Source organism: Rhineura floridana, chromosome 5, assembly GCF_030035675.1.
Source record: "Rhineura floridana isolate rRhiFlo1 chromosome 5, rRhiFlo1.hap2, whole genome shotgun sequence".
Taxonomy (NCBI): Eukaryota; Metazoa; Chordata; class Lepidosauria; order Squamata; family Rhineuridae; genus Rhineura; species Rhineura floridana.
This window is the reverse complement of record NC_084484.1, coordinates 141,376,767-141,403,717: the sequence shown is the minus strand read 5'-3', so window position 1 is coordinate 141,403,717 and position 26,951 is coordinate 141,376,767. Positions and strand designations below refer to the sequence as shown.

At 40.6% G+C, this 26,951-nt stretch overlaps 1 protein-coding gene across 4 annotated transcripts in view; it reads left to right on the top strand.

Annotated features, from left to right (window-relative positions):
* The window catches only part of NME7 (NME/NM23 family member 7), a 139,108-nt gene that overhangs the window by 109,148 nt on the left and 3,009 nt on the right, over nucleotides 1-26,951 (top strand). For 3 of the 4 annotated variants that reach the window (XM_061628292.1, XM_061628288.1, XM_061628287.1), the window contains one exon: nucleotides 6,534-6,641. The exons of the other annotated variant lie outside the window; for it this stretch is intronic. In XM_061628292.1, coding sequence (XP_061484276.1) covers nucleotides 6,534-6,641 — 108 coding nt within the window. The remainder of the gene's footprint in view (nucleotides 1-6,533; nucleotides 6,642-26,951) is intronic. 4 annotated transcript variants of the gene reach the window in all.

The following is a 26,951-nucleotide window of genomic DNA, read 5'->3' as shown; positions in this document are numbered from 1 at the left end:
AACACTGTGTGCAAGTAGAATGGACTTCCTCTCATGCAGTGGGACTTCACTTTCCTCTCCTCCCTCTGCAAGCCTCATGTGCACCTAAAAAAATAGCTCTGGAGCGCTGGGAGACCCTTTGTAGCAGATTTTGGGGAAACACTGGGTTACAGGGAGGTAGAGAGAAAGGTACAGTCCCACTGCATGAGTGGAAGCCCATTCACACAATGTTGGATTCTGCGCAAACAAAACAAGTAATATACAATAATAAATCCGTATCGTATCCTAGCAAGTAATAAGAGCAGGCTAAACTTAGACCAGTTAACTCAGAGCACGCTTAAAATACCTGGGCAAACAAATATGTCTTAATCTGGTACCCCAAAAATAACAAATGTTGGCATCAGATACACATCTGAGGGGAGGATGTTCCACCACTCTGGAGAAGACTCTCTCCCATGTTGCCATCAAATCAACGCACCTAATTGTCAAATACAGAGAAGAGCTATCTCTGAAGATCTTAAGACTTGGGGGAGGATGATGTAGGAAGAGCAGTCCTTCAGGTATTTGTTCAAAGCAATTTAGAGCTTTAATAGGCAAGCTAGTTCCTTGATTTTCTCACAGAAGCTAACAGACAGTGTCGCTCCTTTAGAATTAGCATAGTGTGGTTCCATCTGACTCTGTTAGTCAACTTTCTGGCAGCCGCATCCTACACTAACTGTAGCATCCAAATCATCTTCAACGGGACTTCCGGGAAGGATTGCTTAGCTTGTGCCTGCCTCTGAGACGAGCTCTCGTCTCAGAGGAAGCTTTTTCAGTTTTAAAACCAGCCAAAAGGTTTTTTTTGACTGGTAAAAACTTTCTCCCAGGCAAGGGAGAAACGAAGAGATTATCCACAAGCTTCGTTGTGTTTGTTGGGGGACTTGAATTCATTAGGAACGAAGGACCTGCCAGCTCACCACATGGCTGGAGGTGGAAGACACGACTTGCCGTTGCCATCGCACCTCGCTCTGGGGCTGCACTTTACACTATCATGGCAGCAGAGGCAGCAGGGTGCCTCACCTCCATTGGAAGGAGCAGCATAGCAGCCCAAACTGAAAGCAGCCGTGCATCGGCCCGCCAGGAAAAAGGGAAGGGACGGAGCAGGAGGCAGCAGTGAAGCCCAAAGCGACACACCTCTGCCCTGCTTGCTGGCTCCCCACGCAGGTCCTAGCGTGCTTCCTGTGGTGCGGCGCCACTCCCGGAGGAGTAGAAGAAGGGGTGGAGGATGGGGCTCGCGCACATGTGTTCGCTCTGGGTGTCAAATACAGTACGCTAGGTATGCCACTGTACTAACTTTAAAAAGTTTGAAAGTTTGGAAAATTGCCAGAATACAGAGATGCAGAGCTCACGAATGCTGTGAACTGACTGAATCACTGACAATAAAATGGTGCTCGACGCCTTTCTTGGACTCAGCTACTGAGCGCATCATGCTGAAAAACGCTGAAAAAGCGGAACAAGCGCCGAACATCATGAACATGGATATAATTGAAAACTGCCATATTAGTGGAACGCTGAAAAGCGGAACGCTGAAAAGCGGAGCCCTACTGTACCTGACTGTTAAGCTGGCCTAGACTCTTACATTTGGTACTGAGTGGGAAAATATACAGTATCCTGAAAAAGATGGGTTGCTGTCATATAGATCAATTGGTGTTAGCTTTACTGAATAGACAAACACTGATTCATTGCCACCTCAATCTTAGTTGCTTTCCATCACAACAACTTACTGTTCAATTTCTTATTTCCATCTTTTTCTCTTACTGGAGCTTCCACTGCTCCATACATTTTTACACACTTGTAGCTGCAATTTTGTCTGCTGCTGCCCGAAGCAAGCTATTTAATCCATCACTTGAACCCTCATTTACATGGTGTTTAGAAACTTGCATATATTAACATGTACTTTTAATATCAATATGGAAAATGTCTGCAGCACTATAGCCTATTTTGTGTGTCTATAAAAACAAAAAAATAAATTAAAAAGAAAGGAGGGAATAGTTTGATTCAATAGTGTGCTGCTAATACCCCAGGCTTGAATGTAGATTGGAGACAGAGTTGAAAAAGATATTTCTATTTATGGGGTGCTCATACTTTTTGTCCCTTTCTCACCTCTGATCAAACAGATGTTACAGGCTTTTGAAACAATACAACCCTTCCCCACAAAGCCTTTTTATTGGAGGTGAAAGTCGGATGAGCGTGCATAGCATCAGCAGTGAAAGATCTATCATGTAGCCAGACTTACACACAAGGAATAGAAGAATTCATTCATTCAGAACTTCTGGAAATCTAATTTCCAAAATTCATGGAAACAGAATTTTCCATAGGGTTTCATGAGAGAGTATTTTAAACCATGGGGTGGCAGGGGGAGGATATATTTGCTATGGTTGGCATTTATGAATATAGTGTCATATTTGCAGATGGTGACTTTGTTTGCTCTTATGTTTACTGGATTATTCAAAAATGAAGCAAGAAAAGATTAAATGTTTTGCCCTCATGCAGTTTCACAGTCAGTGTTTATTAATCTTTGAGATTTCTGTTTCACTGATAATAGATCAGAGTGGAGCATCTTGGATTTTTAGGTCCTAATGACATTGAACAACATTAATGTCTCTTTGAAGACATTTTAGAAATGCAAGCCATATGATAAATGCAGGCTTGTTTATCAGCCAGTTCCACATCAGTAAAAGTTGGGAAGTAACAGTCTTTTACATTGGAGATTTAGCTGGTAATCCTATACCCCCTTACCTTTGAGTCAGCACTATTCAACTCAGTTGTGTTTTACTTTTGAGTAGGCATTTATAGGATTGCCCTAACGGCAGTTAAAAAAAACTGTAGGAAATGAAAACAGATGTAGAAAATATGTCACTTTTTCACTGCCTTTTTCATATTGTGTCTTATGTCTTCAGTATGGTCTGGATGTACATCTTAAGACGCTGATTAATATTTTCAGCTCCTTTCAGCATATTCATCTTCATTTTCTCTTTCCCCTTTAGACCAGGATACTTGATCATATGACCTTTTCATTGTTAGCAAAACTGCTATATATATATATTTAAAAATGTTAATTATTTTGCCAGCATTCCCTCAGTTCAAATCTACATGCTTGAACCTGCATGAGATATATACAGACATGTTAAACATGTAGATGTTCCAGTTTCATATGGCTTGCTAAATAAAGCCTCCTTTGAGTTCACTTGAATTTCAGCATTCAGACTAGCAATCTAGTAGGAGGTTTTATAGTTCTATAGTCTTTCCTCTTTCAATGAGCCTTTTAAGTTGAGACCAGTCTGCTTCTGTGTTGGAATTGCTTTTTAATATGTTTTTAAACCTTTTTTTAAATAACAATATGTTTTTTAACCTTTTTTAAAAGATGTCTTCAAAGCTTTTAAAAATGTTTTTAAAGTTGTTTTGTTTTAATATATTTTAAAGTCTGTTTTTATGATGTTTTAAAGTGTTTTAGTGCTTTCGTTTGCCGCCTTGGGCTGCTGCTGGGAGGAAAGGCGGGATATAAATCAAATAATAAATAAATAAATATGCTATACTGTGTATGTGGAATGACAGGGCACATGAAGGACTGAGTGAAATTGGGGAGTGTTTCTTGAAATCATCTTTGGCAGCATCAGAAAGTTCCAGCAATTTTTCAGTGATTGCTATAATGAGGAAACATTAGCCTCACTCTGAATTGGCTTCATTTATTTAACAGTATTGTCCACATAGCCAAATGGCTAAATAGCATTGTAGTACGTCCTTTTCAGCATGTGATCCCCAGTTAGTGAATATCCATACAATTTAGGGTTTGGAGAAAATATTTCTCTCCTTCCCCCACAAAAGCAGTTCTTTCAATCCCAAAATTGAGTAAAGGACATAAATCTACATAGAGTTACAAATCTCAGCAGGAAAGCAAACCTTTGACAACGTTGTAGATATCTGTTATGATGGAATAAATAGTGACTGGAAGCAGAAGACTTGGGAATCCATTTTAACTTGGTATGTTGAACATGAGATGAAAGTGTGCCTAACTTGGAAAGGCTGGCTCCATAATGTTGAACAGGCTGGAGGTACAGTATCCCATTTTAACCTATCTAAAATTATAAATACATTATAAATTATAAATAAAATCTGTCAAGAAATATGGAAAACTAAACAATGGCCCACAGACTGGAAGCGTTCTATATACATCCCAATGCCAAAGAAAGGGGATCCCAGGGAATGCAGTAATTATCGAACTATTGCCTTAATATCCCATGCAAGTAAAGTAATGCTCAAGATTCTACAACAAAGGCTCTTGCCATATATGGAGCGAGAAATGCCAGACGTCCAAGCGGGATTTAGAAAGGGAAGAGGTACCAGAGATCATATTGCAAACATACGTTGGAGAATTGAACGGACCAAGGAACTTCAGGAGAAAATCACCCTGTGCTTTATAGATTACAGCAAAGCCTTTGACTGTGTAGATCATGAAAAACTATGGAATGCTTTAAAAGAAATGGGGGTGCCACAGCATCTGATTGTCCTGATGTGCAACCTATACTCTGGACAAGAGGCTACTGTAAGGATAGAATATGGAGAAACCAATTGGTTCCCCATCGGAAAGGGTGTGAGACAGGGGTGTATTTTATCACCCTATTTGTTTAATCTATACACAGAACATATACGGAAAGCATGATTGGACCAAGAAGAAGGAGGTGTGAAAATTGGAGGGAGAAATGTCAATAATTTAAGATATGCAGACGATACCATACTACTAGCAGAAACCAGTAATGATTTGAAACGAATGCTGATGAAAGTTAAAGAGGAAAGCACAAAAGCAGGACTACAGCTGAACGTCAAGAAGACTAAAGTAATGACAACAGAAGATTTATGCAACTTTACAGTTGACAATGAGGACATTGAACTTGTCAAAGATTATCAATACCTTGGCACAATCATTAACCAAATGGAGACAATAGTCAAGAAATCAGAAGAAGGCTAGGACTGGGTAGGGCAGCTGTGAGAGAACTAGAAAAGGTCCTCAAATGTAAAGATGTATCAGTGAACACTAAAGTCAGGATCATTCAGACCATGGTATTTCCGATCTCTATGGATGTGAAAGTTGGACAGTGAAAAAAGCTGATAAGAGAAAAATCAACGCATTTGAAATGTGGTGTTGGAGAAGAGCTTTGCGGATACCATAGACTGCAAAAAAGACAAATAATTGGGTGTTAGAACAAATTAAACCAGAACTATCACTAGAAGCTAAAATGATGAAACTGAGGTTATCATACTTTGAACACATAATGAGAAGACATGATTCATTAGAAAAGATAATAATGCTGGGAAAAACAGAAGGGAGTGGGAAAAGAGGAAGGCCAAACAAGAGATGGATTGATTCCATAAAGGAAGCCACAGACCTGAACTTACAAGATCTGAACAGGGTGGTTCATGACAGATGCTCTTGGAGGTCACTGATTTATAGGGTCGCCATAAGTCGTAGTCGATTTGGAGGCACATAACAACCACAAAATTATAACAGTATTCTAGGACAGAAGCACCCTGCTTCCTTATTGCTTACTACATAATACTAATTTTAGGAGATTGCACCTGTGTTGAATTTCAGACAAGTAGGTTTTTTATAAGAAATATGACACCAATGACCAGAGTTCTATGGCACCTGAAAGGCCAACCATTTGAAATACCCAAATAAAAATGTTAGACATTAAGTTGTCCTTTTCATACAATAGTCTAATATAAGTATCAGTTCAGTATGTGGCACAGTTAGCATTGTTGGGTTGCCTCCCATTTTATGTAAATATTGGAGAAAAACAGAAAGACATTCAAACTTTACATTCGATTAATAGATGATGTCAGAAGTGGAAAAAGGTCCAGGATCATGATCCTCCAGATGCCTAATGGTTTATGCTTGTGCCTTTCTGTGTGACTGTTGCTGTCCATGTAGAGAGGCATTCCCAGTTAAAAAGAAATTGAAGTCCATCAAGAAACTGGGCCTAGAAGTAGTCTCTTAGCAGGGTAGTAAAAAAAAAAAAGCTTTCTATCAAGCAGATTGATGGAGTAATCCATCCCTCATCCACCAGCCTGCTTGGTTTCCATGCTGGTCACAGACAAAAGGGTGTTCCTTCCTCCAAAGCCAGTGTGACAACCATGTGGAACTGTGGAGGAGGATCAGAGAGATCCCTTTCTCCTCTACCAGTCTGCTTGCTTGCCTGCATGGAATTCTTGATCTTCTGTGGTGACCAGGTAAGTTGTTAAATGCAAGGCTGCTGTCTGTTGCACAAATGGTCCTATATGAAAGTTTAATTATCTCTGACCTATTGGTACCAGTCTTTCTTCTTCATAATTTTATACTTTTTTGCACATGTGAAGATGAAATCAAGATTTAGTCCTTTTACTTTTGGTAAATACTATATTTGCCTTAGTCCTTTCACCAACAACACTTTATTATATAAATATCTCCATGTATACATTTGTATTTTTTCACATAACAAGCGACTCTCTTTACCTGTTAACGTTTTTATGTTGCATAGGAAATAGCCTGTTACCTCCGTCCTGGCACACTCCGTGCTGTCTATGGTAAAAACAAGATCCAAAATGCTGTCCACTGCACAGATCTTCCAGAGGATGGTCTTTTGGAGGTAAGGCTGGGTGATGCCCCTGTATATTGTCAGATGTTAAAAATTCCAGGAAAATTGTTTCAAACTATTTCAAGCTATTCAATAAGATCTTAAGTAAAAGCAACATTATTGGATGGAATCCAATGTATTGCTAAAGCAATCGTTCTCTGTCAGCACAAGGATTTCTCCTTGCCCCCACAGAACGCTCTCCCTCCACTTGCCCTCTAAATTGTTTTAGGAGTTCCCCCAACCTTCTCGAGCAGATTTGGGGAGAGTGCAGGACACATTTGAGGAGAGGAGAGGGGGAAATTGTGAAGTGGAAATCCTTGCACTTATGGGACGCATTAGTAGAATACCACCCCTTGTTTTGTTTTTAATTTATAAATCTTCAAGGAGTTCTAAGTGAAATTGGCGCTTTGTGTATTTCATTGTACAGTTCTTGCTATTTTTTTGGACAATGAATAACTGAAACAAAGAGAAAATTAATGCTGAATACTAGCAGAAGCTGAAAATATTCCCTAGCAAACATTTTTTAAAAGGGTGGTCTATGAATCACTGAAGTAAATACACAAACGTCCATGTACAAACTTTATTTTATTACTTTATTAAAATAAAGTACTCTTGGCTGAACTTATCAAGACTGACTTTACTTGATTGTTGTGTATATGGGTGGCCAAATCTCTTTCCACTTCCCCCTTCCACCATGTACATTTGGCTGTGCATGCAGCAACTGAGTTGTTTGGATGGTTCATCCCAATAATACACCATGTTTGATTTTATAAATGTTTTGTAAAGCTTAATATAATAAAAATATCTAAGTGTTGATGAGCTTCCATAAACCTTTCTAATGTGGAGTGTTGGCGCTTTGCCACGTGCAACAGCCTAAGCATTTGGTTTTATTTATTTTTAATAATGTAACCATGATACTTTGTTTCCATTTTGTAATTCAGTCACCCATAGATGCAGCTTTAATGCCAACAAAGCACTTTATGTATTGGTTACTTCTCATCTGGCAGTTGGACCTTATTCAGCACTTGCAATGAATCTCTTATCAGTGTCACATTAATAATGTAGTGAAACACTGAATGCCATCTTCAGATTCCCTGGCAAATGCAGTTAATTATTTGAAACCCTGTGCTAGAATGCACATCTAGCGCTCTTCTCCTGCCGTTTCAGGTGACATAACACTGATCTTCTTTATATTGCTTAAATGGGTTCTTGGAATATTTTGAGTTGTTGAACTATTTGTTGGGATGCATTATCTTGATGTTGTTTGAGTTTATAATACTTTTTGTCATTTTAATATATTGTATATTATTGTTGCTGTTGTGTATTTTATATTTCTATTTGTGAACAGTATATAAATGGAAATAATAATACTAGGCCCATACATGCAGCTAAACTGCTGTTAGCTGCCTGATGCCTTTGAGCAGTGGAGGGATATGTTCCCAAATAAATAACTTTGCAGCAGCAGCAGTGTTGATTTGGGTCAGAGGCTGAAGTACTTTGTCATAAGTTGTAGCAAAAGTAAGAGACTTGCTATGGTGCAACTGTTCAGCAAGCAGGAAGGGAACACTCCTAACTGAATGTTCTTGTTGAGGGCATTAGAATGACATGACCCAGAAATGTAATTAAAAATGCTTGACGTTCTTTTCCCACAAGAATCTCTCTAACCTGCCCCCACTTCAGTTTGGAGAGACAATAAGAAGGAGTAGTTCTGTGTAGACTATCAGATTCCAATATCCTGACAGTAGTATCTCGGCCACACTAGATATAACAATAAGAGAGCTGATCATGAATCTCCTGCTGTTTTGAAACGTTTGATTGCATTTTTATGATACCTGTTTGGGCAAATAGTAGCTTTAAGTACAGAAGAAGAGCACTGCTGGATCAGACAAAAGGCCCATCTAGTCAAGCATCCTGATCTCACAGGGACCAACCAGATGCCTATAGCAAGGTGATTGAGAGGGTTGTAGAGCAATTGCAAGTACTCTTGGATGAAGCAGATTATCTTGACCCATTCCAGTCTGGGTTCAGGCCTGCATATGGGACTGAATTGGCCTTGGTTGCCGTGATGGATGACCTTTATTAGGAGAAGGACAGGGGGAGTGCAACCCTGTTACTTGATCTCTTGGTGGCTTTTGATACCAATGACCATGGTGTCCTTCTGAGCCGACTTTGTGAGATAGGTATCGGCAGCACTGTTTTACAGTGGTTCTGATCCTATCTCCAAGGACATTTTCAGAGAACAGCATTGGGTGATTGTCTTTTGGCTGTCTGGCAGTTGTGCTGTAGGGTGCTGCAGGGTACCATCTTGTCCCCAATACTGTTTAACATCTATATGAAGCCTTAGCGAGTGGTCATCAGGAGATTTGGGGCAAGGTGTCAGCAGTACACTGACGATACCCAGCTCTATTTCTATGTAACATCTGAACCAGGAGAGGCCGTGCAAGCCCTGGACCAGTTCCTGGACTCGGTGGTGGGCTGGATGAGGGCCAATAAACTGAGTCTGAATCCTTGCAAGATGGAGGCACTGTGGGTTGATGGTTCCCAAGTTTGTTTGTTTATTGATTAAATTTATACCCCACCCTTCCTCCCAGAAGGAGCCCAGGGCGGCAAACAAAAACACTAAAAGCACTTTAAAACATCTTCAAAACAAAACACTTTAAAACATATTAAAACAAAGCATCTTTAAAACATATTAAAAACCAAGCATTTTAAAAACATAATTAAAAAACAACTTTAAAAACATATTAAAAAGCAATTCCAGCACAGACACAGACTGGGATAAGGTCTATACTTAAAAGATTTGTTGAAAGAGGAAGATCTTCAATAGGTGCCGAAAAGATAACAGATAACCTGTCTAATATTTAAGGGAAAGGAATTCCGAAGTGTCTAAGGGAAGGGAATTCGAAAGTGTCAGTGCCACAACACTAAAGGTCTGCTTCCCATGTTGTGCAGAGCGGACCTCCTGATGAGATGGTATCTGCAGGAGGCTTTCACCTGCAGAATGTAGTGATTGACTGTGTATATAACAGATAAGACAATCTTTCAGGTATCTTGGTCCCAAGCTGTATAGAGTTTTGTACACCAAAACTAGAACCTTGAACTTGGCCTGGTAGCTAATGGGCAGCCAGTGCAATTCTTTCAGCAGTAGGGTAACATGTTGGCGATATCTTGCCTCAGTGAGCAATCGCACTGCCACATTTTACACCAGCTACAGCTTCCAGATCAACCTCAAGGCAGTCCCACATAGAGCGCATTACAGTAATCCAGCCTGGAGGTCACCAGGACATGGACAACAGTGGTCAGGCTATCCCAGTCCAGAAACGGCTGCAGCTGTCTTACCAGCCAAAGCTGGTAAAAGTCACTCCCAAGTCTCTGAGATCACCTAGGCCTCTAGCAACAAAGATGGATCCAGGAGCACCCGCAGACTATGAACCTGCTCTTTCAGAGGGAGTATGACTCCATCCAAAGCAGGTTGCTCCTGGATCAGCTTAGGTTTTTCAAGATTGCTATATCCTGTGCCTCTACACCCTGTGGGACCTCCTGGCCTATAGATATTTAGAATTGGAAAACTCATCTGAAATGTTTAGGCTGCAAACTTACAACCAGATTTTGAAAACAATTTTACAGCAGAGGTAGGAAACCTGTGGTCCTCCAGATCTTTTTGGAATACAGCACTCATCATACCTAACCGTTAGGCATGCTAGCTGAGGGTGATGGGAGTTGAGAATCCAACAAAATATGGAGGGTCACAAGTTCCTTAGGGTCGCCATAAGTCGGAATCAACTTGAAGGCAGTACACAGTTCCAATTTAGAGGTTGAGTTTTCTGTACAATACCACTGAAGCATAGCTCATTCTTTACAAATAAGAAAGAAAAACTGAATAACATAGCAATGGCCATCATGTCAGGAATCACCTCTCATTATTTGAGGTTGAGGTATTACACTACTGGTTCCGGATTACAGAAGTTCAAGTGTTTCGTCATCTGGAAAGTTCCACAGATGATAAAACATAAAAGAGAAAAGGGTGGTTTCAATTGGTGATAGAGTGGGCACTTATATATTGCCAAAAAGAAGACTATGCACCGCTGAAAAGAGGACAGAAGAGGGCGCCAATTTGCAGTTTGCATATTTTTTATTTAATCGAATTTGTGTACCTCTTAATTGTAAAAAAATCTCTAAATGATTTACAGAAAATAAATTAGTGATTTAAATATGTGAATGCCTATGTAGAAATGCAAATTTTAAAATAATTACTACATTTAAATTTCTGAGAAGGCAAGCCAATTAATTTCCCATCCAAAATGGTGCCCCCAGTTTAAAATTTGTATCCATTCCAAATCACAAATTTCAATTCGTATTCAATTAATTTACTTCCAGATCAGCCAGATCCTATTCCAAAATTAATTTCCCTTCGATTAATTACACCAGTTCAGTTATCTCAATAGTACTCTCCTCTTTAATCAAATTAATTTCAATGTAAATTGGGTATGATCACAATTCACTAGGGTGGTAGAGGCCACTTGGGATTCTTACTGTGAGACAGCATAGTCTCATAGGCTTTTTTTTAAATTGACGTATAAAAACTGGATGCCATCCCAGGCATCCTTTGAAATACCAGTAGTTCAACAAGAAAGAGGATACCTGACCACCTTACATGGTGGTGGTGACATTTTCTTCATAGGTAGAAAGGCCTCTCAGACAGTAAGCAATATAGCATTAGAAAGCTGAGGCATGTTATGGAACTAGCGCATGTAAACTGTTATTGTAGAATTCTCAGGAGACTGTACTATTTCAAAATGCACGTAGGTAAATCCTTTACTAAATACTCCTCCCATGACAAAAACAAAATAAAAATATCACTGTCCATTGAAAGCTAGCAACTTGAGGAGAAGGGTTCTAGCCTAACTTCTCCTTGACATGAGAGTTTTCTTTGTGCAGGATGTTTTCTTTTACATAGGGAAGCAGTCAAACATGGAACCTACCCATCTGCATCCTAAAATGGTGCAGCCCCAGAGGCCTGTAGCTCTTTAAAAAAAACCTGATAATTATAATTTCAGACGAGAGGTTGTTGTGTTTTTTTTTAATAAATTTCAATTTTCGCTGTCATTGACCCTGGACTTAGTCTCCCCCCTCCTGCCCCCTTCTGAAAATGACTTCACTAAGCATAGTGAAGTTAATAAATAACCCTCACATGACTGATTTGAGCCAGGAAAGAGAAGAAATGTAAAAAGGCCATCATGTAAATAAGCCCATTTCATTCATACAAGTTGAACTGCTGCTTTATTTGTTGCGTAGGTGAAACTAAAGTAGTATTACACCTATTGCAAAGTCCTCTTCAGTTTAATGAATAAAAGGCTATAATTTTTATATATCAGAATGTGGTGGTGCCTCGGATAACATTTTTTGAGCCACTTCCTCCTCTGATTTTTTTTAAGGCACTTAACTGAACTTTGAGCTCAGTGCAGTGTCACAATTACCCTTGAAAGGTTGTAATTAATGAAGTACATTACTCATAAAGCTTTTTTTTTTTACGAAGGAGTATTCAAAAGTACACGAATACCAAGTTCATAGCAACTATGATTAATATTATAATTGTGTATACACGTTTAAATATATCTGCCCATTATGGGCAATACTATAGGCCAGGGGTGGCTAGCTATTGGGCTTCCAGATGTTACTGGACTACAGATTCCATCTTCTTAGGCTGTTGGCCATGCTGGCTGGGGCTGATGGGAGTCCAACAACATTTGTAGGGTTACAGGTCAGGTACCCCAGCTATAGATCCTTTTGAAGGAAACAAATTCTGATACATCCATCTGTCTTTAATAAGCAATGTTTCTTTAAATCAGGAAACCAAGTCTGGTACTGGCGGGTGGCCAGGAGGCTGGGGTTGGGAGGATGGAGCTCCTGCTTCACGATTTCCACCAGCATCGTGTTGCAGGCCATGACCAGAGAGTGGTGCGGATTGTGGAGTGGGAGCTCTGCTCTCCCAGCCATCACCCCCACATGCGCGTGCAGCTGGCAGGCACTTATGCCTGGTTGTGTCTCTTCATGCCTCAGCACTCGTGCTTGCCATCACCCCAGCTGTCGTTCTGGGTCTTGACAGGCATCTGTGCTAATGCATGTGGTGGCTCTACTGGGCTTCTTCATGTGTGTGTGTGTGTGTGTGCTTGCAGGTGCACATGCACACACACACACACGGGGAGGTGGGAGCCTGCAGCAGTCTGATGCCCGAGGGCTTGCAGCAGGCTGGTGCTGGCCCTGCAGAGAAGCTATGGCCCTACAGATTTTGTTGCTCTCCAAGCCCCATCAGCATGGGATCTGTAAGAGCCTGTATGGTTTAGTAGTTTTAGGACCAGGAAGAGTCTGGTTCAAATCCCCACTCAGCCATGAAGCTTGTTGAGTAACCTCGGCCAGTTATTATCTCTCATTCTAAACTACCTCACAGGGTGTGAGGTTATAATGAAGGGTGAGGAAGAGACCCTTGTATACCACTGTGAGCTCTGGAGAGGAGGGGGTGGGATAACAAAATAATAAATAAACAAATATGATTGCTGTACCTCAATGAATGTGATAAACAACTAAAAAAACAAACAGTCCAAAGACCCAGAAGATCTAACTGGGCAACTGGACAGTGTTCTTCCTGGTTTTATTTTCCTAAGTCTCGGCAGACCCTATTCTGACAAACATTTATTCCAGAAGAGGGAATGATAGAATTGGATTGCAAATTTCTCATGTGCTATGGGAGGGTGTGAAAAAAAAAAGTAACTGAATGCTCATGACGGTAGACCCAGGTTGGATTTCAGGTTTTGTTAGTAGAAAATCAATGAATTGGGAAAGTATTTGGAGTGTACTTTTATATGCAGAAAAACAACTTACAGTGAGATTTAAATCATCTGGCCCAATTTCATAGATTGAACTATGCCAACTGGATGTCCATTGCAAGACTATTCACATAGATTTCCTCCCTCCCACCTGCTCCAAACAGCTGCTCCGTGCACTATATTTGCACAAGGAGAATATTTTTTTCAGACATAGTCTAACAACTGTCATTGATATTGTTGCACTGATGATATGCCACAAACATATGTAAAATGAAGAGAGATATTTCACCTTGAAATAAGCTAGCACTTTAAAAACTGTTGCCATATCAGCACAGCTGTTGTGACACAGAGACGGATAATGGTACAGGCGTGGATCCATGTATGCATGAGATGATGGTGGGAGGGAGAACACTGTGTGCTCTTAAGTGGTTGCATTCTGGGCCAGATGTTCTGAATAGATGTGATTGAGCCACCTTTAAGATGAAGCAGAGTTTGGGGGGAGTTTGTAGTGCACTGAGACAACATTATCCATTTAAGTGCCAGCGTACAACAAGGTCATTGTAGGTGCTCGGCAAACCATATAGCACCCTGCCTAACGGTGAGGAGAACGCTGCTACATATCTGCACTCTAATAATCTTTTGAAGTAACATAGTAATATTCAGATGACTGGATAACAAAGTGTTTACATACAGCTCATGGTAAGTTACCATTTGGTAAATGGTCATTTGTATTCTATCACCAAAGAAAACATCATGGTCAATTTCCTATTTGAATAGAAAGAAAAGAGACACATTTTTGTTTGTAAGTATATGTGTGTGTGTGTGTGTAATTCCATATATGTAATTAATTAATTACTTACATTTATATCTTGCGTTTCTTTTCATGAGAGAAACCTAAGGTGGCTATTTTGAACTAAAGGGTGACTTATTAAATGACTCCAGTTAGCTCTATATATTGTTAGCCTTAAATTCTATGAAGTATTAACATAATATCAGTAAAGGCCATACTACTGTTAGTATTCATTTCGCCTTAACTTTTAGTCTGTAATTGATGCAGCTTTGACATCATTAACTGATTGCACTAAGGTTGAATCAGCAAAATATATTTCTAGAGGAATACTGTTACCAAAGCTTTCCATGTATATATTACATTAAAAATGTGTTTGTATCTTTGGAACAGAACATTACTCACAAAATGATACATATCAGTTTCTTTGCTGCCTTATTTGCATTTATTTTTTTCTCGCCTCTCCTCCCATGTCCCAATGTCATCTTCATATTTAACACTTTGAAATTATATTCTGCTTGGTGTTAGTTTGCAAAAGTGAGTTTCTTTTTAGAATCAAGTGGGAACTAGGTGAGGCTAAGTCTGCATTTCCACACATATTTAATTAGTTAGTTTAAAGCAAACAAAATCAGCAACACTAAAAGTCTCTGGTGTGGAAACAACCTTACCTGGGAATAAGTCCAGTTTCACTCAGAAAAACATAACTTCTGAACAGCCATGCATAGCATCTGATGGCAGATAAGATTTTGGTATCTGAAGCAAACTATTACCCCAGCAGTAATATGATAACAGATTCTTCCTACCTTTGCTGTGCTAATTTAACACATTTAGTGTTGTCTTTATTCAGGTTAAATTAATTTAATCAAATGTACTGATAAATTCTATTTAATCTGGAGTCTCACTTGAAGTTCAGCAAACACGATTTTTTCAGCAAAGAACCTGATTATTCAACAACCCCAGGAGAGGAAAAAATCTCCAAGCCACAGCTCCTGTTGGGAGGATTTCAAGAGATCCTCCCTATTAACACTCCATCAGCCTAACAAAGAATGGTCTCCTCATGCACATGGGAAAAAAACAAAGAAAAATGAGAGTTATACAATCCACTACTTTCCAAACTGTTAAAGCAATGAAAGCACAACATGTATGCAAGTGAATGGAGCACAACTACCCCAGCATCCAGTTTAGTATTGGCTTGGGTAGGAGGCAGGATGGAGGGGGTGAGGGAACTGGCAATTGAACTGGATTTACCTTTAGTACAATCTGTAATGAGTTATGGGTGGGCTATTTTAGCTGTACTGTTTTCAACTTGAATGTGTGGTAATTTCCAACAATTTAGACACACAGACATTGTGAAATGACTTTATCTGAAATAAATAAATCACAATCCACAGTCTGGTGATAATAACTATGCATTTTTATATTTGCAATATCATTAAAATGCTATATATTCACATTTTTCACACAATAAGATATCTGTAATAAAAAGTGTCTTCAAAAGTAACTAGGAGGCTCCATCTTCCAGACAAAGTAATTGTCAGTTTGAGACTTTTCTGTGTCTCTCCCAACGTGTGTAACAATACATTGGTGAGTTCTGAGTTATCCAAGAACATGGGAGCGCCTCTTATTTTATCTGAACTTTGTATACCTCAAGCGAGGGGGCTCTGTAATGATGACCACAGTTTTGAAATATATCTTCTCAAAAATAATGCTAAATGTGTTGCTCAAAGAGACATTCTAGTTGAATGCCATGTCATTTTCCAAAAAGTTTACAGTTGCTTGAAAAAATAAAGGCACCCAGCGGAATCCTTGTAGAAGCTCAGACCCCAGAATGTGTCTACTTCAGCTCATTTTGATTAGTTTCTCAAAATAGCAGGAGGAACTTGCACTTCCTGCATCTCCATCACCAAAAGTGTAATTTAATACATATCTAGCCAGAAGCAAGTCCCTTTACCTGCTCCCAGGTAATTGTATATATAGGGCTGTAGTTTAAAGGTCCTTGATTTATGTCACACATTTGGGGAGTGAATGAAGGTTAGAGAGAGAAATGAAATGGAGATGTAATAAGGGATGCTGGTCCCACAATTTTTTGCTATCTCACTTTATAGAAATGTGAAATGCTAGTTATTGGAATCTCCTGAAGCAGAGTAGTTTAGCATCTGAGCAGTATGTGTGTCGGCATGTCATGTTCATTACATTTATCACACTTTAACAGTTTTCATCAGTAATGTTTGCCAGTGCCCAGTTTCTTTGGAGCCCTTTGCTAAACTGTTGCCTACACCTTCTCATAGGGTTGTAATGTACTTATTTTAGTCAAGTTCGAAGCATGTTCAGTGATGAATGTTGTTGTTAAAGGTTGTGAGTACTGAATGTGTCATTTTTACAGCCCATCTTGGAGAAACATATGCTTGCTTCCTCATAGAAACAACTTGTTCTTATTTGGTATTTTGTCTTCAATGTAAAACATGCAATTTGGAATGAAAGTGTGCTTGGCTGTGTTTGGCATATGAAACTGACAAAGAGTGTATGGTGCCATCCTATAATCCCTGTTCAGTTTTGCAAAGTAGAGGGTGTCTGATGTGGTCCAATTCCAACTCGAGTAGTTATGCTTCATCTGCCTATGTATGAGAGGTGTTCAGCAATTACCTGGGAGTAAACCCCAATGAGATCATTATTATTTATTTATATACCACTTATGTGCCAAAATGATGTATTCTCAAATCAACCTCTTGGCAAAAATGTAAACAAAAATAGCAAGCTTTAGTCAGTTTAGGACTGCACTCCTATACATACCTGGGCATAAGATCCATTGAACCCAGTGGAATTTACTTTTGAATGGACCTGTAGTGGGGTTGAGGAGAAAAGAAAGATGGAGGCTGCACTCTGTGGGGTGTCGAGTTCATTAGCATTTCAAATGTCACCACTAAATGCATAGGAGACATTAATTGTGTAGAAGAATTCAGCCCCATTATTCATATCAGGCTAATGATGATAACATTTGATCAATGGATTCTGGGTGAACAAGTGGCTAAGTGTTTGCTTACAACAGAAAAAACTGAATCTTACCTTATAACAACCCACCTTTGGATATCCAGAAAATAAAAATTGGTATTCCAAGTAATAGTTTTAATCAGAGCAGCCACCAAAATGAAGCAGATTAGGTGGCACAAAACTGAAGGAAAAAAGGGGAAGCCCAAGCACTAGAAAATTTAAAAAAGACCCTGATATCCTTGCAATGGCCTCATAGGTGGAAGTTAGGAGACACGGAATGCACAGAGGCATAGAATTCAGGCTCTAGTTTTAGGCAGACCAAAATTATAACTTCCCCAAATGTTTGTAAAGGAAAAAAGCAGAAGTGCACTCCCATCACCCACTGTCTCCCTTTACAAGAAGACCTCAAACTTTAAAATTGACACTGTTTTTTCCTCTCTTCTTATCATTCCCTTACATTTTTCAAATCCAAGGGTAATGAAAGGGGTTATGAAATTCTCTTTCTAGTTAACTGCTAGGCAGCCTCAACCAATGCGTTGTATCTAGGGTTGCCAGGTCAGAAGTATCCCAAACCCTGGGACAGGCTGTAGTGATGTCATGGGGCGGCCCTAGTGATGTCATAGGGACAGCTCTTAGTGATGTCATTAATCATGATACATTAAGCATCAACCACAGTTGCTTGGAGCATACCACTCAAAAAAAATTCTCTGATTGAAAATTAAGATAGAAATCTTAGGTAAATGAGGGTGTTTGTAGCTCCAGCTTAAGTGACAGAATTATTCCTTCTCACCTGCTTAGAGAGCTTGGATAAGGAACATTTAATCTAGCCTACTTGCTTCTGGCAAGAAGGGTTTAAGTGACCTCAGGCCAGGCCAGTCACCAGAAAGCCATTGTAGGAAAAAGGGAGATGTTAGATGGGAGCACTCAGAAGTAAAGATGGATGCCCCTGAAGGCTGCAATTCTAAACACACTTACTAAAGGACTAAGCCCCACAGAACTCAACAGGACTTACTTCTGAGTAGATATTAGAGTAGATTGTGCTGTTGGTAAGGCTTGACTAGGAAACCTCTGCAAAGATATTGATATCAAAGCAGGGTTGGCAACCCCCTGCCTGGAATGCCCTGCCTGCCTTTTAACATGGCTGCTCCAAACGTCTTTACAGATTTGACCCTTCACTGCAGAGAAAGGTTTGAGAAATGAGTAAGAAGAAGATTCTCTACTCTTTCCTGTCTACTCTGTGGGCTGCTATGAACTCACTTTGACAGCCAACCCAATTCCAGTGAGTAATAATTGATAGAGAGAAAACACACATGGTTTGGTCTACCTTCACAGGCAGTAGCTTGGGAACAATAGCAATTGAAGTTATACTTCCCAGTATGTGAATTATCTTTTACCACTATTGGGCAAGAAACAAACCATCATGCAAATAACAAGGTGCATTATTAGTGGGCTTAAAGGGGTTGAGCTGACCACATGGAACCACTGTTTTTGCTTCTGTGGATGTAAATGTTGTGCTGCAGCCAACTCAGAAGGGACAGGAAGGGGGGAGGCATGAGTTTCAGGCACCTCCGCAACCAGAAGAAGCAGAGTTGGGGATTGTTGTGTCTGAGCAGGATTGTGCGGGAGGGGGGCAGCCTGCTCTCCAGCCAGTTCCCACGAGTAACGCCCTTTCCGAGGAGCCGAGCGCACCGCCCCCAGTTGATGCAGAGGACTTGTGGGGGGAAGCTTCAGAGTCAGTGCCAGCTCCTCCTTTTCCAAGCAGTTCCCAGGAGGATTCCAGTGTGGCACCGCCCTCTGACCTCGAGCCCGTTGCTCGGGAGCAGGTGTCTTCAGATGAGCTGTTGGATGCGCGTCCCCTGTCTCCTCGTTCCCGTTGCCGTGAGAAACGGACAGGGCAAAGACAGGAATTACGAAGGAGTCAGAGATTACGCTGGAGAACATTTCCTATATAAGCCTGCCACTCCCAGTGGGGGGTCGTTGAGTCAACTTCCTTCACACACTGCAGAGCATGTCTAGAGTATAGTTAGGGACTCTAGTGAGTTAGCGTAGGGTTTCCTATGAAGCGCAATGCCTTTGATGTATCCATTACTCTTATAAAACGAGATTTACTTGCACACACACTCCAGCCTCATTCTTTCGGCTCTGGACGGGACAGTAAGGGAGTAAGGTCAGAGGTAAATGAAATACAAATAGAAAAAGCAAAACAAAAGACAGTGATGATTTCCTAAATGCAATACCATACCAACCAGAACAGGATTCCTATAAGTAAGACAGAAAACTCAGCATCCCACAACCAGTCAGGGTTCCTAACAAAAACTAAAAAAATCCTGGAAGCTGGTCAGCCTAGGTCACAGAAATCCCCATGCAGCACAACCTGACTTGAGGGCTGCAGTTACCGCAGAATGCTGCGGCATGATTGCTGACATGAGTGAGACCCTATCAGCACATAACATCTCTGCTCTGAAATCTGCACAGGTGGCTGATTTGCTACCAGGCCAAGTTCAAGGTGTGCTTTCCATGTTAGGGTGCCACATAGTACTTGTTCTGTTCTTGTAAGAAATCAATCCTTTAGTGTGACAGTACGTACGCTTTGGAACTCCCTGCCTATTTACATTAGGCTGGTGCCTTCATTGTATTCATTTTGGCACCTTCTAAAACCATTTTTTTGTTTAGGCAAGCCTACCCAGGCACGTAGAAGCTATTTTGTTTTTTATATCTGTTTTTAACTCATTGCTGGTTTTATTATTTTGAATTTTAAATACCTGTCTTTAACTGTTTTTGCCAATAATTTTATTGTTTTAATTCCTTCTTTAAATCGTTTTGAGGTTTTTTATAATAAAGCAGTATATAAATGGTTTGTTATGTGCCTTCAAGTCCATTACGACTTGTGGCAACCCTATGGATCAGCGACCTCCAATAGCATCTGTTATACACCATCCTGTTCAGAACTTGTAAGTTCAGGTCTGTGGCTTCCTTTATGGAATCAATCCATCTTGTTAGGTCTTCCTCTTTTTCTATTCCCTTCTGTTTTTTTCAGCATTATTGTCTTTTCTAGTGAATGTGTCCAAAGTATAACAACCTCAGTTTCATAAGTTTAGCTTCTAATATTAGTTCTGGTTTAATTTGTTCTAACACCCAATTATTTGTCTTTTTCACGGTCCATGGTATCTGCAGAGCTTTCCTCCAACACTACATTTCAAATGAGTTGTTTAATAATCCTGAAATCCTTGCAAAACTCACCTAAGCTTTTGCTGGACTTTTTTCTCCATACAAGTTAGTAAAATACTTTGTTCCTTTTGCTTGTATATGGATTGTAATCTAGAAAACTCATGAGGAGAGAGACACATCGTCCCCTTTGCTGTAGACTCTGTTTATCACCAGAGTCTGTTGTGGAGGAGAGTGTGCCTCCACATCGCCATCACCACCAGGGCATCCCAGCTTTCAGACTATTCCCTGTGCATCCTTTATAAACCAATGGAGTAGTGGCTGATGCAAGTGGAACAAAGGTCCCTAGCAGAGAAATCTAGGATGTCGAATGCCCAAGTACCTCTCGGGGTTAGAGGAAGGAGCACCAACAAGGTTATTTTTAAGCTAGCACTGAACAAATTGAGTAGATAGTAAGAGCTGCAGTGACTAGGGGAGTGGATACTGCAGGGCTAGGGTTGAGCATAGCTGCCATCAGCTGTTGGATCTCTAGGCAGAAAGGGCTTAAAGGGGATAGGAACTGGTAGGGCTGCTGTTTGAGGAAGTGCAGTCATCTTTGGTGGGAAATGTTGGCTATGAAACCGAGAAAGCAGAGGTTAAATTTCCACAAGTGAGCTACGTGACTTAGAAGCGAAAGTTGGCAGAGCTCGAGCCATCTTCAAGGACACGTTGCTAAGCAACCTAGGCTCGGGCAGCTGGCCTTATCTATATAGAGGGCCAGCAGACACTTGTGAGTGTGGGGGTCGAGGAGTTTGTACAGAGAGAGAGCTTGTGATATATTCTATTGTCAGTAAAGTGACTCTTAAAAGTTATTACTTGTCTGGCTCATTGCTTCAACTGGCATCTAGCCTGTCACTATACTGTTCTGCATCCTGGGCATCTGCTTGCGCCAGATACAACATCCAACAAGTGGTAGCAGAGGATGGTTACCTGGTGCTGATGGTTACCTAGTGCTGAGGATTGCAGAAAAGCGGCAGAGAAAAGCCAGAACTGCAGACCAGCGAGTAAAACAGCAGAGAGACGGAGAAACCGAAAGCTGAGCTGAAAGCTGTGAGAGAGCCGTGGGACTGAAGGACAGAGGTGAGAAGCTCTAATTACAAAGGCGGTGAACTGTGAAAAGTGAAAGTATGTCTATTACGTTATCGGCCGGGATTCCCTTGGAAAGGCTGACAGGGAAAAATTATGGCACTTGGAAACAGAGAATGCAGGCTTTTCTAGTGAAAGAAGACCTGTGGAAAGCTATCGCAGAAGACCCACCCGCCGGGGTGCCTATTCCAGCAGATTGGAGAAGGCTGGATGAGAGGGCAAAGGCGTTAATTGTTCTTGCTATTGATGATTCTCAATTACTGCACGTGTGTGATGCAACAACAGCTAAGGAAACCTGGGAAACTTTAAGAAATATTCATGTGAAAAAGACTGCCAGTTCTAAAATATATCTTGCCAGAAGATTGTATCAGATGCTCTTATCTGGAGATACAACCATGTCAGAGCATTTGTTGGAAATAAAAAGACTGTTTACTGAGTTGTCAGAACGTGAAATTGAACATTCTCAAACGCAAAAAGTGTATATCACATTATCTTCACTAGATTCATGTTATGATAGTCTGGTGAGCTCTTTGGAAGCAATGGACGATGCAAATCTCAATATGGATTACATAGAAGGAAAACTTTTACAAGAATTTCAAAGAAGGCAAGAAATGGCAAAGCAAGAAAGGACTGAGTCTAAACACGTGGAAAAGCAGAACAACAAAGCAGCGCAAGAGAGACTGTATGGACAAAAGGCATGTTATTTTTGTGGTTCCAAGCAACATCTTCAAAGGAATTGTGAAGCAAGAAGAAGAGAAAGAGGAAGAAAACCATGTGTACAGGTGATCTATGCTAGTAAGAATAAGCAATGTATTAACAATGAGCAGGGAAATAACTGTAAAGATTTATGGGCAATTGACAGTGGGGCAACAAATAGTATAATCAAAGATAAATCCATGTTTCATAAATTTTGTGACGTAGAGGATCATGTAATAATGGCTGATGGATCTAAGAAACTGATCAAAAGTAGGGGTACAGTGAAATTAGCAGGTTTCAATACCATTATGACAGATGTGCTGTTTGTTCCTGATATCGAATGTAACATTATGGCTGTGTCGAAACTCAATGAAATGGGGTTCACAGTAATGTTCAAAAGGGGTTCAGTGCATATTATGAGAGGAGGAAAAATATTCATGAAAGGGATAGTAAAGAAGTCACTGTTCTATATGCAGCTGAGAGTCCTCAGTAAAGACACAGACAGGACACATAGAGGTTCAATAGGGATTAACCTGACGCAGTCAGTGAAAGCACAGACGCCAGTGATTGATGCTGATGTCGTGGCTTATAAAACAGAGCAGGAAAAAGAACCCTCAAGCCTCGGGGATATAAAACAATTACCCATAGCCGAACAGAATGAATGGCATGCAGCGATGAAAGAGGAGCTGGAAGCAATGCGAAAAAATGGCACATGGACGCTAGTACCTCTGCCCCCAGGGAAGAAAGCTATAGGGTGTAAGTGGATATTTAAACGTAAGCGGTCGAGTACAGGACAGATACAAAGGTATAGGGCACGCCTAGTAGCTAAGGGCTTTACACAGCAATTCGGGACAGACTACGATGCAGTTTTCGCTCCCGTGGTGAAACATGAGTCAATCAGGGTTTTGCTAAAAATAGCTGCCATAGAAAACATGCATGTAAGCCACTATGACATTGGCACGGCGTTTTTACATGGGGAGTTGAAAGAAGAAATCTATATGGAACAGCCTCCCGGATGTGAAACACAGCCAGGTCTAGTTTGCAAGTTACAGAAATCCCTGTATGGTCTGCGCCAGAGTGCGCACTGTTGGAACGAAAAACTAGATGATGTTCTGCAGTCAATGAATTTCAAGCGTTGTGTGGCAGACCCCTGTGTGTATGTGAAAGAAATAAAGGGGGGGCTCACATACTGCCTAGTTTATGTGGATGACATCCTGTACTTGTCCCATGAGGAGGAAGACGAAAGAGAGTTCCATAATAGTCTGAAACAACATGTGGTAACGAAAAGTTTGGGACCTGTAAGTCATTATTTAGGTACAGAGGTCATACGGGGTTCAGACGGGAGTTTCGTGTTAAAACAGGAAGGAAAGATAAAACAAATACTAGCAGATTGTGGGATGTCTGAATGTAAGGCAGTAGGGACTCCCATGACAACATCATTTCAACAAGAAAACACAGAGACAGCTTGTGAAAACACTGCTAGGTACAGACACATCATAGGACAGTTGCAATATCTTGTTAAGGTAACAAGACCTGACATTTGTAATGCTGTTAGCATCTTAAGTCGAAAAGTAGAACAGCCTACTGAGACAGATTGGCAAGGAATAAAACGAGTCCTGAGGTATTTGCAAGGTACTAGCAGTAAAGGTCTAGTGTTGTCCAGCAGTAAACACGGGAGTATGTGCTGCTATGTAGATGCGGATCATGAGGGCGATCCCAGTAGCCGCAAGTCTACTACTGGTGTTGTCATTCTATTATATGATTCAGTGATTGATTGGTGCAGCAAGAGGCAAACTATAGTGGCAACATCAAGTTCAGAAGCTGAATATATAGCGTTGTCTCTGGTTTGTAACGAACTTACCTGGTTCGACCATCTACTGTTTGAAATTGGAAAAGGCATAGACAAACCAATCAAAATATATGAGGACAATCAGACCTGCATTAAGCTAGCTCAGTCAGAAGCACACACCAAGAGAACCAAGCATATCAGCATCAAATATCACCATGTCAGAGAAATGATTAAACAAGGGTTTGTGGAATTAACTTATTGTAACACTGCTGATATGCTGGCTGACGTTATGACAAAACCACTAAGTGAAGACAAGTTCTCAAAACTGATAAATCAAGTAGGTATGACTGGAAAAAGTGGGATGATGGAAATCATGAAGAGTAATGACATATAATGACAATAATGCTGAGATTGCAATGGAGTAGCTGTATTACAAATGAAAGTGATGTAAACTGAAATAAAGGGAAAAATTAAACCAAATGATGTAAATGTAATGACATGTAAAATGTAACACATGTAAATGGAAGAGAAATGTAACTGGCTGAATGTGGAAATTTAAGGTGGGGGACTGTTGGCTACGAAACCGAGAAAGCAGAGGTTAAATTTCCACAAGTGAGCTACGTGACTTAGAAGCGAAAGTTGGCAGAGCTCGAGCCATCTTCAAGGACACGTTGCTAAGCAACCTAGGCTCGGGCAGCTGGCCTTATCTATATAGAGGGCCAGCAGACACTTGTGAGTGTGGGGGTCGAGGAGTTTGTACAGAGAGAGAGCTTGTGATATATTCTATTGTCAGTAAAGTGACTCTTAAAAGTTATTACTTGTCTGGCTCATTGCTTCAACTGGCATCTAGCCTGTCACTATACTGTTCTGCATCCTGGGCATCTGCTTGCGCCAGATACAACATCCAACAGGAAAGAAGTCCTGTAGTCATGCCTTAGATTCTTCTAAGACTGGGGTGGGGAAACCTTTTCAGCCAGATGGTCATATTCTCTTTCAGACAACCTTTGAGGGACAACATTCCAGTGGTGGGTGGGACCAGATGCAAAAGTGGGCAGAGCAATGGATGTAACTCTTCCTTTTGTACATAGACTGTATTTTAGCCATGCAAGAGTCAGAGGATCTACACCAACGCTCACCTCTTCATCTTTTATCCAGGCAAGGAAGAGGCAGTAGCATAGTTCAAGGATGCATTCCAGGCAAAAGCATTTGAGGAAGGTGTAGAGAAGAGAGAACGAAAGGTGTGACCTAGAGGGGGACGTGGCCTGTGGAGAGTCCTGAGGGCCAAAGTGCGATGTGGAGGGCCACATTTGGCCCCCTGGTTCTGCATTCCCCGCCCATGTTTTACAACATAGAAGAAGATCAGTTAATATGCACCTGATGGCAGAATACAGGTTGCAGCAAGAATTCCTGTTTCACTTTGCAAAGGTGTTAAAATTTGCTGTTGTAGATGGTCCCCAGAACCTGTGCTCCATTTGCATTGTTAACAGGAGCTGAAACTTCCCTTAGTTTAGTATCATTTTTTAGTATTTCCTAGATTAAACACATAGTAAACTATCTCAGTAGAGACAGTTTCCACTTTTCTTAAGTGTGCTTTTCTTTGAGTCTTGCATCTGACTTCTCACTGCTTTCAGGGCACACATTGTTCAGAAGATAATTGTATGCACCAATGGTACGGTTAGGACTTTCATCACATATGAATAGGTCATATCATGAGTTGCACAAGTATGTAAACTTCCTGGGTGGCTGGAGGGGAGAAAGTATCAAAATGAGGCTAATTCTTAGGCTGCAGTGCAATGCCGGTCCAGCAACTTTGTGTTCTCCTAGGTTTGAGATGATGAGAGATAAAAACAAAGCCATTAATTCTGTCTTAGATACGGAGAATAGAAAGCAAAGAGCTTATGCTGGAAAGGAGGAAACAAGGTGTGGATTCCCGTGTTGCAGGCTGTGTCCTATGGAATTTCCAGGGTTCAGCTCCTTTGATTACAATACTAATTTCTAGAATCCTACCCTTTAAAATAATTGCCAGGTGAGGCTCTACTTTTGCTTTTTACCCTAGAAAGTTGGCATGTCAGAAGGTCAGAACTGGGGGACTGGTTTATAGCTCACCACTTTGGGGTCACCTGTCAGCTTCCACAGCCTGAAGAAGATTGGAAAGACTACTAAATCCCATTTTAAGCTCTGTTCTTAAGATGGTTCTTATTTGGAGTAGGATCCACAGAGAAATGCCAGGATCAAATCCAGCTAATTTTTTTAAAAGGGTTCCCTGTTTGTTTCGTGGCAGCTTAGCTGATCTACATAATTGTATACAAAAAGAATATAGTTGCAGCAAACTTTTGTGCATTATATAATACTTGTCCTGGTCTTTGATGTTTCTCAGTATGTTTCTGATGGACTTGAGACAGTGCAGTAATATACAAAATCAGCTTTGAAGCTAGACCACCTGAATGCAATACAGTGTTTGGATCTTAGCTAAAACACTCTCCTTTTGAGAGTTGCTCTACTGGTGGGAGTTTTGTAACTTGTATCACAATTTGAGGAACATCATGGCCTCTTCTCAGCAGAATGTTTGTACATAACTCATTCTTAGAGGTTCTTCAAAAGAGCCAATAAGATGCATATCCCACACCAAGATTAATGAGAGATTATTTGCAGACTAGTAATCCTTGAATGGATCAAACGTAATTATGTGTGAAGATAATTACACCAATGATTTAATATGGTAGTATTCAACCTTTTCAGATACTGGCCTGAATTTGAGCCCTCACCTGCATCATGGGTCTCATTTTAAAATGCCCATTTCTTATATACCTGTCTTTGAGTTGAACTACATGTTACAACCATTTGACTATGTAACCTACCTATATTGTAACATTATCATCTTATGTGTTTTCCTATTGCACACCCCACATTGTTAGCTGGTAGCGATGGGAATGGAGACGTGATGATGT